Here is a 14,134-nt window from a genome sequence, read left to right as displayed (position 1 = left end):
ATCTTCGCTTGCTACCTTGACTTGATTGTTTTCAAACATGTCTCCTTATTTTACTGTTTCACCAGATCTTTTGCATATATTGTCATGATTTTGGTGTAAAATAATTGGTCTTTACCGCGGTCAATCTTTTTTTAATCCAAAAATTCGTCTGATCTAATTTGTAATGAATTTTGATGTTTATGAGGTATTTTGGTAGTTAGATCTGCTGGGTATAGTTTCGAAGAAAGGTTCAACTTAATTTGCCTTCTCATTAGAAACGAGAGGGAGGTTTTCAGAGGAATGCTTTTGTTGTTGTGTGACTTGTCCTGGAACTAATGGTTTGTTGTTGTTATGGAGATTACGGCTTTAAGGCTTCTGTACTTGTAATTATAAAGATGATTACTTATAGAAACTTCTGGGTGTTTTTGTCTATTATAACCCTGGAATTATTAATGTTATTAGTGTTTGGGTTCTGATGATTGAATTTGTTCTTTTATTTTTTGTAGTTAAATACGTCAAGATGAGTCGTCCTCAGGAACCAAATCGCCCTTTCTTCAATTTTGGAAATCCTTCCCGTATGATATCGCCCAAGGGTTCTCAGTTGTCTCCAAGACTTCTTTCTTTATTGAGCACTTTTGAGGCCACCTTATCAGAGAGGCTGGAAAAACTTGTGCCTAAAGATAAGGGTGACATACTCAGCTTGTCATGGATGAAATTGGCAATGGAGTCACTTTCTGAGATTCATTGTGACATAAAGAACCTGATAACTGAGCTTGACCTCCCTGTGACTGATTGGGATGAAAAATGGATGGATGTATACCTGGATATCAGTGTGAAGCTTCTTGATATTAGTAATGCTTTTACCTCTGAGCTTACACGGCTCAACCAAGGCCATCTCATGCTTCAGTATGTCTTACATAAGTTGGAGTCCGACTCCCCAGAGCAGTTCACACGGGCCTCTTCCTCAGTTGATAGCTGGAAAGAGCACATTAGCTCCAAAAACCCCAGAATTGAAACTTGTCGGCCAATCTTGGACAACCTTGTGGAATCACTGAATTTGCCAAAAGTTAAGAACTCTTCAAAAGGAAAGGTGTTGATGCGAGCTATGTATGGAGCTAAGGTGGCAACTACATATATGCAGTGTCTTTGCTGCTGCTTTCTCTGGTTCTTCGAAGCATTTGTTAGATTTAACTGTCCCTAATACACTACCATGGGCACAAGTTTTTTTAGTTGTCCAAACTGCCTTGAATGTAGAAATTAGAAATATATTTTCGTCCGGAAAATTTACAGTTCTAAGAGAACTGGAGGCCGTTGATGCATGTGTCAAGAAATTCTCTCATTTGCTCCAAATTGGAGTGGGTCTTAGTGAAAGGGAGTCATTCAAGAATTCTGTTTCGGATTTGAGAACAACTGAAGAGAAACTAGCACAAGGGCTGGATAATCTTTCAAAGGAAGTAGATATCTTTTTCAAAATAGTTTTGACAGGGCGTGATGCATTGCTTTGTAATCTAAGAAAGGTCGGTGATGCTACCCCGAATTCAATGATAGGAAAAAATGTAAAAGAGCAACTTGTGAGGTGAATCATAGGAATGTAATTAAGTTAAAATGTAAAAGAGCAACCAGTCGACATATACTACTGTTGGGTTACGCTGGTATTTAGTTGTAACGTGGTGTATTATGATAGTAGTCACTTGGTTGTAAATGTATCCTTGTCATTCTATATTATAAGTTATATAAAAGGCTCATATTTCTTTGCAAATGTTCAGTACTTGCTATAAATTTCCATTCGCCTAGGATTTTTCCTACAGTTATTGACACGCATACTGTATGACAATGGATAACTGTTATAAATTCTTAGTGCAGTTATTTCTTCTCAATTTGTAATATTTATGATCCTGCCACAATTGCATTGAATGTTTAGAACATCTACTCTCTGTATGATCAAGGGATATAATGCAGGAATGGCAATACAAACAACAATGGTATGAATTATGAACCTTTATCCAAATACTAATTTCGGATTTGGTGAAATTGACATTGCTGTTCAATGTGAGATTAGATACTACCATGGCGGGAAAAGCGAGAAGACATTTTCTTGGGCTATCTTGTTCTTAACCAGCATGTGGTCATGGACTGGACTTAACTACCGTCCTTCCGATGACCTGGTGGCTAATGGTAACTGGCTTTTCTTTATGTTTTGATTGCACAATAATGCTAGGAGTTCGATGCTCTACCACCATGAACTAGAGTGGTGCAGTGGACACCACCTGAAGTTTGCATAGTTAATCTCAATGTTGTTGATGGTGCTTTCTGCCAAGAAGACGGACTGCCAGGGACAATGAAGGGGTTGTGCACAGACCATCAGAGGATTTGGTGGAGGCCAGTGCTATGCTACTGTGCTGAAGTTCGCCAAATCCAAAGATTTTTGGTGGATTTGTCTTGCTTCATCAACCGTACGAGTAGTCAAGCTGCGCCCTTTGTTGTACTGAACTTTTAGCTTTTGATTTTGATTATCCGGTTGAAATTCAAAGTTATGTAATAAACGGAGCGATGCTATTCACGTTACTAGTTAATAAAATGCGTTTATTTTATGTCAATAGCGCTAAGCCGACCACGATCTCTCTCGATCTACCGAACTTTTGAGGTGGTTTTTAGTTTTAGTTTTTGGTAAAATGCATTTGGATTTATATATTACATGAAATGTGACACTTTCATCAAGTAAATTAAGAGACAGAAACTCGAAAGCTCCCAACTATGAGAGCTCTTTAGTACATATAACTGCCAACTTGGTTTTACTTTGCTAGTATCAGGTCACACGTAATTCGTCCCAAGGGTACAACTTTTGAGCTCCACTTGATCAATGGACAAAGGCTCTGCTGGAAAGTCGCAAGCTGTGAGTTTCTCTGGCCCTTGATCCGGTAGTAGTTCACACGGCCGAGGACTTACTCCACTCGTGATCCCATCGACATCGGTGCAAGTCCACGGTATCTTTTTAGCCTTAGCTGCCATTCCGATCGTGACATTGGATATGCATATTTGAGTAAAAGGGTCTCCTTCAATCCCTTCCAACCTAGCCGCCATCGACACATTATCCGCCACAACGTCTCTATAATTGATCCCTTGAATCACCGGCAACGCATTGGGATCATAGTGATTATCAGCATGTGCTTTGTAGTTTCCCGTCATCCAAAACACCCATTTCATGGTATGCAAAGTCATTCTCTTCACATATATGTCTTTCACGAATCCGCCTCTTCCTCTAGCAGTCTTGATCCTGACCCCGGATTCCGTATGGATGGCGGTGATGTCTTCAGCCCTCACGTCCTGGATTCCACCCGACATCTCGCTTCCCAACGCGATGGCCGCGCTGTAAGGAGAAATGCATGTCAGCCTCCTAATGACCAATTGTTTGGTCGGCATCCCGAATGAAATCCCATATTCATCCCAACCGCTCTTCACTGCTATACAGTCATCCCCAGAAACTATGTAGCTGTCTTCAATTCTAACATTTGTGCAGGAATCTGATCATCAAATTCAAATAAATAAATTGTAATTATACATTAACAGCTTAAATTTCTTGAAAATCATTGCTGGCTTGAAACTGAAAAAGCAGTACCTGGATTGATACCATCTGTGTTTGGAGATGTGATAGGAGCAATAATGGTAATGCCTTGTACAAGAATGTTACTGCATCAAATAATGAAGAAAAAAAATACAAAGGTCAATTAATCCTGTCCCTCTATAATATGTCCTTTTGACACGTGGACGGATGTGATTGAAGATACCTGCTATAAACTGGATGAACATTCCATGATGGAGAGTTGAGAAGAGTTGCATTTGAAATTTGGATATTGTCGGAGTACATGAATTCGATCAGGTAAGGTCGGGTGTATTTCAGTTTTCCCTTGTGGAAACTTTGCCACCAGAATGCACCTTGACCGTCGATTGTACCATTGGCCCCTGATAATTACAACATAAAACAGATTTATTATTGTAAAATGAATGCTGATATATATACAAACACAGTTCAAGAATCTACCTGTAACAATGACATCAGTGAGATTAGTTCCAAATATAAGGCTGGCAAACCTTCCACCGGCTGCATCCCTTCCTCGACCGTACGACGGTAAAGCCTTCAAAACCGGCCATTCGCTCATGTCCTAAACCAGTTCATCAGCCATAACAGTCAGTAAAGGTAGATATTAACCATTTATAACTTCCAATTTACAAGCTTCGAATGTCGCGACCGGCGGACCGACGACATGAAATTCAATGTAGGGAAACAAACCTGAGAAGCCAAGAGAACAGCATCTTTGTGAAGATAGAGAGTGAAATGGCTGGTGAGGCTAAAGCTCCCAGTTAGCCATTGTCCAGCAGGAACATAGAGCAGAGCACCGCCATCGGATGCATACTGGCTCAGATGATTAACTGCATCAAGAAATGCTTTGGTGTTCGATGTTTTACCGTCACCGATTCCGCCGAAATCCGTTATCAATGCAGAGTGTCCTCTGCAACTAATAGCGTTGTACTCAAAGGACTCCAATACCCTTCCTTTCCTGGCCTCAGCTCCCAATATTAATGCCACTAACACAAGGACCATGGACATACTGATTACCTGCAAGATCAACAAGGCAAAGTAATACACATTGACTGTCAAGGAACATGAAATAGTTTGGTAACAAAACCAGAAAATCATTTGTTTTTGTTTGTAAATGGAGGGACTCAATCTTACCAACTCCATTGTTGGAAAATGATTCTGTGATATGAGAAGAGAGACAAATGTGTAATATATATAACGTGGAGGTAGCACTCTTGTATACAAAGGGCATTATGTGAGAGTGCGACTTTCTTTACACTATTTCTTTAATCTTGTGGACAAAAATAGGAGTTGTATTTTTTTTCTGCTTGGCTGGTAGTGTTGGAGAGTGGGTGAGTGAATGGGTCCACTTAATGGGTCATTTAGGTCACTTTTCTTGGAGTTAGCGTAAAATATTTTGATCTCGTGAGCATGTTGGCACTCTTGCCTCTACCCCCACCACCATTGCCGACCCATTCACGGGTAAATATATGATAATGAAAGTAGGCCGATCCATTCAACCAAGATAGCGGTTACAATAATTGTCTCCGGAAAATTTAATTTTTTTTATATAATTTAAGAATTTTTTTGTATTTTATATTTCCATGTATTCACCCTCATTTCCATCACATTTATCTAGAATGTACAATCTTTTTAGTTTCTACCATAACTAGAATTAGGATTTAGGAGGTGTCTCGTGCTTGATCATCACCTTGAAATGGTTTCACCTATAGAGATCAGCAAGAGAGAATAAATAGAAGAAAGAGTGGGGCCGGGGTGCATTTATGGTTGAAAAATAATAAGGTTTTGGCCACTTGTTAGAAAATGTATGAATGTGAAAAAGTGAAGTTCACATGAGTCCCATTCTATTGCAAGACATATGCTTGCAGTTTTCCTTTTCGGCTCCACTATGACCGTATCCATTCTTGTGAGGCATTGGGTGAAGCACTATCCCTTACCCATGCGCTCTCTTCTCAAAAAATAATATCCCTTTATTATCCGATAACGAAGTCCAGAGTCTGAAATGAAAGAAAAACCAAACACACCAGTGTGTAGTACAACACTCAACTTCCCAAATTCAATTATCATATACTTCACGTGAGCCAGTCAGGTTCGGAGTTTGGTGTTTTCTTAGCCCTAATCCACATACTAGGCTAGGATATCGTTTGAATGTCTGTAATCAGTAGTCACTGTCTTTATTGACTTACCAGGCAATTGTTCTCTTTCAGTATTAATCAAATTAATAGCATATAACTAAACAAAAAAAAATCAAGATTTTACAGTAAATTGGACATAAAAGTGAGATAGTAGATAGTTGAAGAGACGAGGATTTGGTCTAAACTATTTATATTTTTTAATTTTTTTAAATATACATTTTTAGATTCATAGTTTTTTTTAATTATTTTGCACTTTGATAGTAAGAAGTTATCATACAATTCTGTCTTCGTGTGTTTTGTTTAAGATTTAGAATTTACGAGTTTTAAATAAAGTACATGACAATAATACCCTCTCATTGAGTAATTCTTCTACACTGCTAGTTATTTTAATATGTGTGATTATTATTTCATTCACTTGCAATAGAAAATATATGTTCCATAAGCATATTTATTTGAATGTCATCTTACAAATTTAAATAAATTTTAAAACATATTTGTTAAACTCTAAACTTAAACTCTAAATCGTAATTCTTAAACATACACTTAAATTCTAAACTTTAAACCCTAAAAACTAAAACTCTAGTCTTGAGCAGGACGCATGGAAGCATTAGAATCCCACTTGTGGAAAAAATTTCCGCCCCACTTACACAGCATAAAACTTAAAACTTTTTCACATATTTTAGATTGTTTGGTTAATTGAATTAAACGGCTAAGATTAAATATTTAACTAAGAATAATCCACTTCATTTTCATTAAAATCTCCTCATTTGTTACTATTGATCTTATTCATCTATTTTTACTAACCCAACAATTCAAAATATATAAAACTTTCAAATTTTAGGTTGTGTAACAAATCCTACCTCACATATATACAAATATATGATTGAAATTAACAGTAAAAATGATAATATTTTTACATTACAAAAATAAATTTTCTTAAAATTTAATTTTTTTTAATCTTAATCAATAATCCAAAAACATGTAATGATTAAATGTTTTGCACTGTATAAGTCAAATCTAACTTTATATATATATATAAAAGGTAAAATGCATTATTTCAGTTTCTTTGGTGTATTTTTGAGCCAATAAAACGGATCCAATTGTTTTTGCAACCCAAGCTAATTAAAATTTATTAAAAAGGGGCCTAAATTTGGTTAGACTTAGGAATGTATGTTGAGTTACATGCCCAAACAAATGTACATAGGACAAGTCCAGTGCACCACACAGGGAATCTAACTTGGATCATTCACAGTTCACTTACATAAAGTTAATCACAACTTGCCATTTAAAACAGGTTAGTTTTATTTGATATTTCCCATGGCTGATAAACAGGCTGATTTTGTGGGATAACGCGGTGAGAAAAACAATACTTCGTCGGATAATGTTGTGGAGAGATTATTTGTTCGAATGAAGTGAATACTACAGTCTAGCCCGGAGACGTATTACCCTCCCGACATCCATACCTTGCGCCAACGGTGACGCATTGTCGTCCATGCGTCTATGGAGCCACCCCTCGGAGACGCCATGGAGTCTAGGCATCTCCCACCCACCCGATGCCAACCCCTCGGAGACGCCTTGGAGTCTAGGCGTCTCCCACCCCCAAAAATCCGAAGACGCCATGCACTCCATACGTCTCTTCTACTGCATGACCGATGCACCAATCACGTAGATGTAGGCTGGTAGCTGACATTCGAGATTGTAACTGATATTCAAATGATAAAAGCTTAACTCATATCACTATCCTAACTCATACCCTGTAATAACAAGTTGAGCACAAAGAAAGAATTTCTTTTAGCTATATATATGCAAGAATGAAATTGGGAGTGATCATCTAAAGCTAAAGATAGGAGCAACAATTGCAATTGATAGATGAAGCAATTACAAAGAAAATTAATAGAAGGAGCATTTCAGATAGTTTGGGGTGTGTTTTTTCTTTCGTTATTCTAACTTGATTATGTATTATATGGTAAATTGGTTTAAATTTATATTATTTTGTTTGAAATTAGTCCAATAGTTTGTTTGTTTTTTTGCTGAAAAAACGGTGAATTAAGTTTGAAGAAATTTTATTTGATGTATTTTACTATTGATTATTATATTAATATTATTTTTATAAATATTTGTTAAATTTACTATTGTTGTTATGTTAATATTATTTTTATACTGTATAATATCATTTTTACGATTTATGATCATAGTGTACCATAATTTTTATTCTAAATACAACTTTTGAATTTGTAGAGAAAATAAGCAACAACTTTTTCACGATAATGGACATATTATGAAAATTAGGTCGAAGTTGTTTTTCAGTCTGAAAGGCCTATAAATATGATGTTCAGAAGGGACTTCACATTTGTAGAAATGCAACAGATGATAGAAAGGAAAATTCGAGCTACAATTGATGGTTTGAAGTACATGTTTATGATATGTCACAATCCAGTTAGATATGTTGCAGTACCAGTTGAAGAAGATGATGATATTGGAACTGTGATTGGATTACATAACATGAGTAAACAAATATTGCAGTTATTGAGTTATTTGTTGATGTACGTAAGATATCTGATGTTCTTGGGTCATAAAAAATGTGCCTAAAAATTCATCTCAAATGGCTTTCAGAAGTGAGTTTAAGGACCCGATATACAGATCGATAAACAGTTTTATAGCGCTATTGGAAAGTGAAAATAAAGTCGATGAAACATCTGCAACAGTAGAGTATGAGGAGAGAAACATATATCATTCGAAATTGATTGTTGATGCTGAAAATCGATGGAGAGAAATCCATGATGATTCCAACGAAGATGAAGAAACTAAGGAACCCATTTTGGCCGACGATGATAATTTTTGTTGTAGTGGTGCACCTACTCTGACCGTATCAACCTATCCCTCACATGTATGAGATAGACTATGATGCGATGAGGGCACCATAATTCCCAGACATACCACATATACCTCCATACCACATGGCTGAATCATTCAAAAATTCTAATGAATTTTCGGTTGGGATGCAATTTAGAGGAAAAAATGAAGCTAGTTAGCGATTAAAGAGTATTGCATTAAATGCCATGTTGATGTCCATATTGTAGAGTCCAACCTAAAAACCATATATGCGAACTGTGTTAAATATGACCCAAAGTGCAAGTGGAAGATCAAAATGTCCAAAATTCATAGGCACGATGCATGGGTCATCACAAGGTATAATAATCCTCACACATGTTTGTGAAACTCAATCGAACAAGACCACCGACTATTGGACTCCGATGTAATATGCAAATACGTGAAGGTGTTGGTTGAAACCTTTGTTCAATGTTAGTTGCATCTATTTGCAGCCAATTTGGATAATAAGTAAAATACGACAAGGTTTGGAATGTGAAAATGAAGGCAATAAAGTTGACATATAGAGATTGGGATACATTGTACAATGAGTTACCACATTTGTTACAACCAATGAAGCGATTCATTCTGAGAACCATAGTTAACTCTCAAACTATACATGCATATGACGAAGAAGGTCAACTTGTTCCAGTGAAGAAAATATTTCATAAACTCTTTTGGGCATTCAAGTCATGCATAAAAGAATTTCCATTTTGAAAACATATGGTCCAAGTAGATGTTACATGGTTGTATGGTCAATATAAGCATGTATCGTTGATGACAGTTGCGCAAGATGGTGAACAAAATATCTTCCCAATTGCATTCGCCATTGTTGAAGGAGAGACAACAGAGGCAAGAGATTTCTTTTTGACCAATCTACGTCAATATGTCATTCGAGAAGATGGAGTTTGCTTGATATCCGTTCGAGGAACATGCATTTTGGCTGCAATTGAATGGCTAGGAAGTCGTTGGATGTATCCGCATGCATATCCCACATTTTGCATACGCCATATTGGTAAGAATAATATCGATCGGTTTCATAACGCCCGCATTCGTAACGAGTTCGTTAGCATGGGTAAGTTTTATTTTCAAATGTGTGTATTGATTTATGTGATTTTTTAATTGAGGTTTAACACAATATATATATTATGAAACATGATACGAACTACGTCGACCAAATTTTGATAAGAGGTTGGAGAATTTGAAGGTATTTTATGATAATCAGAGTGTTTGGAAGTGTGCTTCAATTATTTGAAGGTATTTTATGATAATCAAAATATGCATGCATGGGCCATGCAGCGTCGTTGTGTATCGCCTGCAAGGCAACCTAACTTGCATGCATGCAGCATGCGGCGTCGTTGGGCGGGAAACGCATGGAAGGTAGTGTGACTTCGAGGGTGGGAGACGCCTGGACCGCACGACGTCTCCGTAGGGTTCGTCGTGGATTGTTCGAAGTTGATAAACGCATGGAAGGCAATGCATCTAAGGCTTAGACGCAAGGAGGGCAATGAAACTCCGGAACACACTACAACAATCACCCTATTCGAAAAAAGAATCTCTCGATAGCATTATCTCAGCCATTATTTTTTCTCACTATATTATTCGAAAATTTTATTCCTGATAAACATATATAACACACTAGAAATTAAGTTGAACGTCCAAATGGAGTAAACTATAAACTATGGGATGTTGAAATGAAGGATTATTTGCTTTCTGAAGGATTATTTGCTTTCGCCTTCAGCAACGCGCTTTTCTTACCTACTCCATCCCTAAAGCTATAAAGAACCCACAACTGTCTTTACCCATCCACATTCGCGTTAACTCAGCTCCTATCCTTTTGACTCGCATCTACTTCCCCATTTTTCCTTCTCATGTTTCTTTGATCAGTGACTTTGTTTTCTCCCATGGAAAATTTACTTGCGACACTGAGTTTCTCTTCTTTCCTTCTTCCTTTTTTGTGATCTCTCTTTATCCTTCTCACCGGTGGACAATTATCTAGTCAATTGTGGCGCCTTCCTGGACTCCACCGTAGACAATCGTCACTTCGTCTCTGATTTGCCCGATTCAGCTCACGCACATCTCTCTTCACCTCACTCGTTCTCACTCTGTGCCGGAACTTCACTGCCGGGTCTGCCTCCGATCTACCACACCGCCAGAGTTCTCAAGGCACAGTCGAAATACGTTTTCGATGTCAAAGATCCAGAGAAACACATTGTGCGTTTCCATTTTCACCGATTCAATACACCACAATTGAATCTCGTTGGCTCTCAATTTCACGTTTTGGTTAATGGGTTGGTAGCTTTGACCAATTTTAGTGGCGGGAATTCCTTGGGTCCTAAGGTTGTAGAATATATGCTTTGCGTTCATTCAGAAAAGCTTGAAATTACTTTCGTTCCTGCTGGGAAATCGAAATTTGCTTTTGTTAATGCAATTGTATTGATATCTGCACCTAAAGATTTGATACCGGAAACTGCTCAGTCTTTGAATGGTGATAATCTCGAGAATTTTGAGGGTTTAAATCAACAAGCATTTGAAGTTGTGCATAGGGTAACTGTAGGATTAAATACCAAAAAGGTGGTGCAAGTCGTGAAGTCGGTCCTGACAACGTAATGATTCGGCTCGGTTGATCGAGAGCAAGAATGCTTCGATTCCTAATGCGAACCTTTCGTGGGAGTTGCCGGTGACTGAGGATTATAAGTATCTTGTCAGGCTCCATTTCTGTGATATTGCTAGTGTATCCCTTGGATTGTTGTTTTTCAATGTTCATGTTAACGGACATTTGGTATATAAGGATTTGGATCCCTCAGCCATTACGAATTACATGTTGGCTTCTCCGTTTTATCTGGATTTTGCGGTCGATGCTGATCATTCTAGTGTTGTGAATGTAGCAGTTGCACCTTCAAACAAGAGCATGGCACACACGGTTGATGCTATCCTGAACGGTGTGGAGATCATGAAGATAAATAATTTGATGGGTAGCTTCGATGGTAAGGTGCCGGCGGAATCAGTTTTGAAGTGTTGGCCAAGAAGAAAAAGTGGTCACATTCTGCTTCCTTTGACTGCTCTTGTGTGTTTGTTGCTGAGCTTATCAGTGTTCATGCGTAGGAGGATCGATAAGGCGGATTCTGTGCCGTGGTCGAAGTTGCCAATGGACGTCCCTGAAACTACTCCAAAGCAATGCAAGCAACAATTGGCAAGCAAAGTATAAATGTTTAAGGATTCACTGGTTTTGTAATATGTAAGTAATCAGTTCGGAATACAGTATACTATTGGTGCTCCCAACATGTTGAAAGATTCTTTTGGGTTTGAATTTGAAGCTTGTGAAGTGCTTTGTGTTTGGTAATCTGTATTTAAGCTGTTTCGACAGTATATAATGTTATTTTGCAATTTGTAATCTGATAATGTTTGTGATTGAATCAGTGATACTGTAATGATTTGTTTAATTCAATGAGCATTTCACCATAAAATCCAACTTCTTTTTACATTTTATTCGAATATTTTTTATGGCGGGTAGAAAGAACTCGCAACCTATAACTTGGAACCAGTTCGTTGGATATGGTTCAAGCCTCTTCCAACGGATAAACCTATGGCAGCCATTTTAGGCCCCAACATCTGGCTATGACTCGGCTCCATAATATCGTCTTTATTCATCGTGTTCCTTATCTTAATCGGGATCGTCACCCGGTTCTACATTTACCCGAGGGATCATTATAAAAACGTATTCTCAACATCTAAGAAAGCTGTGCGAACAGCTTTCACCATAATAGTTTGTCTCTCTGTGTTTCCATAGCTGCAAAATCTAGTGCGGCGGATTTTTGGAACAAGAGACGGTATGTTAGGGAAGCGAAACAAGTGCAGAACATGGAAGGACAAACCCCAGAAGAATCACCAAACATGATCGGTTGTAATGGTGATAGAGAATTGGAAAGCCTCCCTCACCGGTCTCTTACAGAACTTGAGTTACCAAAATTCACTATGGAGGGAGACCCGACTTGAAGAGTTTCTTTTATAATTTGTCTAATGGTATTCACTAGTGCCTGTATTGCAGCAACTAGATTTTACATTGAACCAAGCGTCAGGTTTCTTGCTAGCTGTCCGACGTCGCGACAATCTGCTCGTCCGGTCTGGCAGATAATCTGCATTTTGTGTCTATTAGTTTAAGCTTGTCAGTACTGTTCATAGAGAGGTTTCGGTAGATAAATGACAGAAAAACAGGGAGCAAGCATTTGGTGGTGTTGGAAGGATACATAAATAGAGACGTGTCGAAATCAAAAACCAAAATAGTATATGTATGTATGTGTGTACGTACGTTCGTATGTATGTATTTCGAGTTAGCAAAGGAAAAGTGATAAAAGTAAGTGTGAAGACAGGGACCGAAGAGTGGATGAAAACCAAGATAAGTAGATAAGATTATGATCAAGGTCCCCTGTAGGGTGGGAGGGCAAGCACGGGAGAGACGGTGAAAGAGGACATAAATCTGATCATTCATATGCTTATTGTCGTTTGTAAGATAGGTGACCCAAAACATAAATCAAACATTTTTATTTTTGGTCTACCTTCTAGGTTTGGGTCCCTTGACAAACATATTTGCTTTAAGCTTTAACATTGGTTTTGTCCCTTTTATTTCTTATTTTTTAGGTAACTTTGTATACTCATTTCCAAATCAACAGTACATAAACCAATTACCAAATCAATCAAACTAGTGGCTAACTACAGACGCACCCATTAGACAAACACCAGACTACTAGTTAGAAAACAAACAAATAATCTTGTCCCAACCTTTTATATCAGTTTAAACGACAACAAAGACTGTTCTAAATGACTTATTTAGTCCCTCCATTTATTTATGGTGCACTAGTCACAAAATCCAACAGATCTCGATATTTTCAAGTTCTAATCTATCTTGTCTATAATTCTCTAGCATCCACATGTAATTTTCTTTATCAAATGAATATATAGTCGAATTTCCAAATTTTGATAGAGAAGGGAATTTTTCATTTTAAGCCGAGAAAATTCATTCCCTCAATTAATTCAGTTTAATTTTGGATGGTTTAATAATTTTCTAGCCATGTAATCCGTTTTTGTTAGAGTTGTGCCTCAATTTCTTCTTAGACCAACCCATGACAATCAAAACAATGGTAAATGTGTATGACTTGTAGGGCGGGCAAAGCCCGCTGCAGGTCCACAAGACAGGGTGCAAGGGCCGTAGGGATTAGGGTTTTGCGATGTAATATTTATAATAATATATTTTGTATTTTTTGACATAGTGAAATTTTCTTTTACTCTACTCATGATTTTTTTCTTTTAGGTTTTTCACGTAAATTTTGGTATGTTTTATTTTTATGTTCGACATTATTCGTTTATCGTTAATCATTCTTTTAATTATAACAAATTGTTAGTTATTTTAATAAGTTATCGGTTTTTAAATTTTTTATTACTCTAAGACGGTTACAATATAATATATGTTTATAATTTCCTAACCATTCGACAATGAACACACATTGTAAACACAACTGTTTGAACTCAAGAATTCTAAAGAGAATAACATTCTCTC

At 37.3% G+C, this 14,134-nt stretch overlaps 2 protein-coding genes and 1 pseudogene across 2 annotated transcripts; 2 read left to right on the top strand and 1 right to left on the bottom strand.

The window, feature by feature from the left end:
• The first annotated feature begins 485 nt into the window (after window positions 1-485).
• LOC120141035 lies at window positions 486-1,738 on the top strand (annotated as a pseudogene).
• Window positions 1,739-2,670: 932 nt separating this feature from the next.
• Window positions 2,671-4,788, bottom strand: LOC120141034 (probable polygalacturonase). The gene is made up of 6 exons (XM_039155978.1): window positions 4,712-4,788; window positions 4,268-4,594; window positions 4,019-4,139; window positions 3,765-3,939; window positions 3,596-3,666; window positions 2,671-3,500 (listed from the first exon to the last, which is right to left on the bottom strand). The coding sequence occupies exons 1-6, from the start codon at window positions 4,718-4,720 to the stop codon at window positions 2,791-2,793; spliced, it is 1,413 nt and encodes a 470-aa protein (XP_039011909.1). The 5' UTR covers window positions 4,721-4,788; the 3' UTR covers window positions 2,671-2,790.
• Window positions 4,789-9,920: 5,132 nt separating this feature from the next.
• Window positions 9,921-12,576, top strand: LOC120141132 (probable receptor-like protein kinase At5g61350). The gene is made up of 5 exons (XM_039156061.1): window positions 9,921-10,053; window positions 10,580-11,127; window positions 11,213-11,782; window positions 11,831-11,919; window positions 12,333-12,576. Exons 1-5 carry the CDS (start codon window positions 9,921-9,923, stop codon window positions 12,574-12,576), a joined length of 1,584 nt encoding a protein of 527 aa, XP_039011992.1.
• The last annotated feature ends 1,558 nt before the right edge of the window (window positions 12,577-14,134 follow it).

This window comes from Hibiscus syriacus, unplaced genomic scaffold (genome assembly GCF_006381635.1).
Source record: "Hibiscus syriacus cultivar Baekdansim isolate YM2019G1 unplaced genomic scaffold, ASM638163v2 tig00110793_pilon, whole genome shotgun sequence".
Lineage (NCBI taxonomy): Eukaryota > Viridiplantae > Streptophyta > Magnoliopsida > Malvales > Malvaceae > Hibiscus > Hibiscus syriacus.
This window is presented reverse-complemented; position numbering and strand designations above follow the sequence as displayed.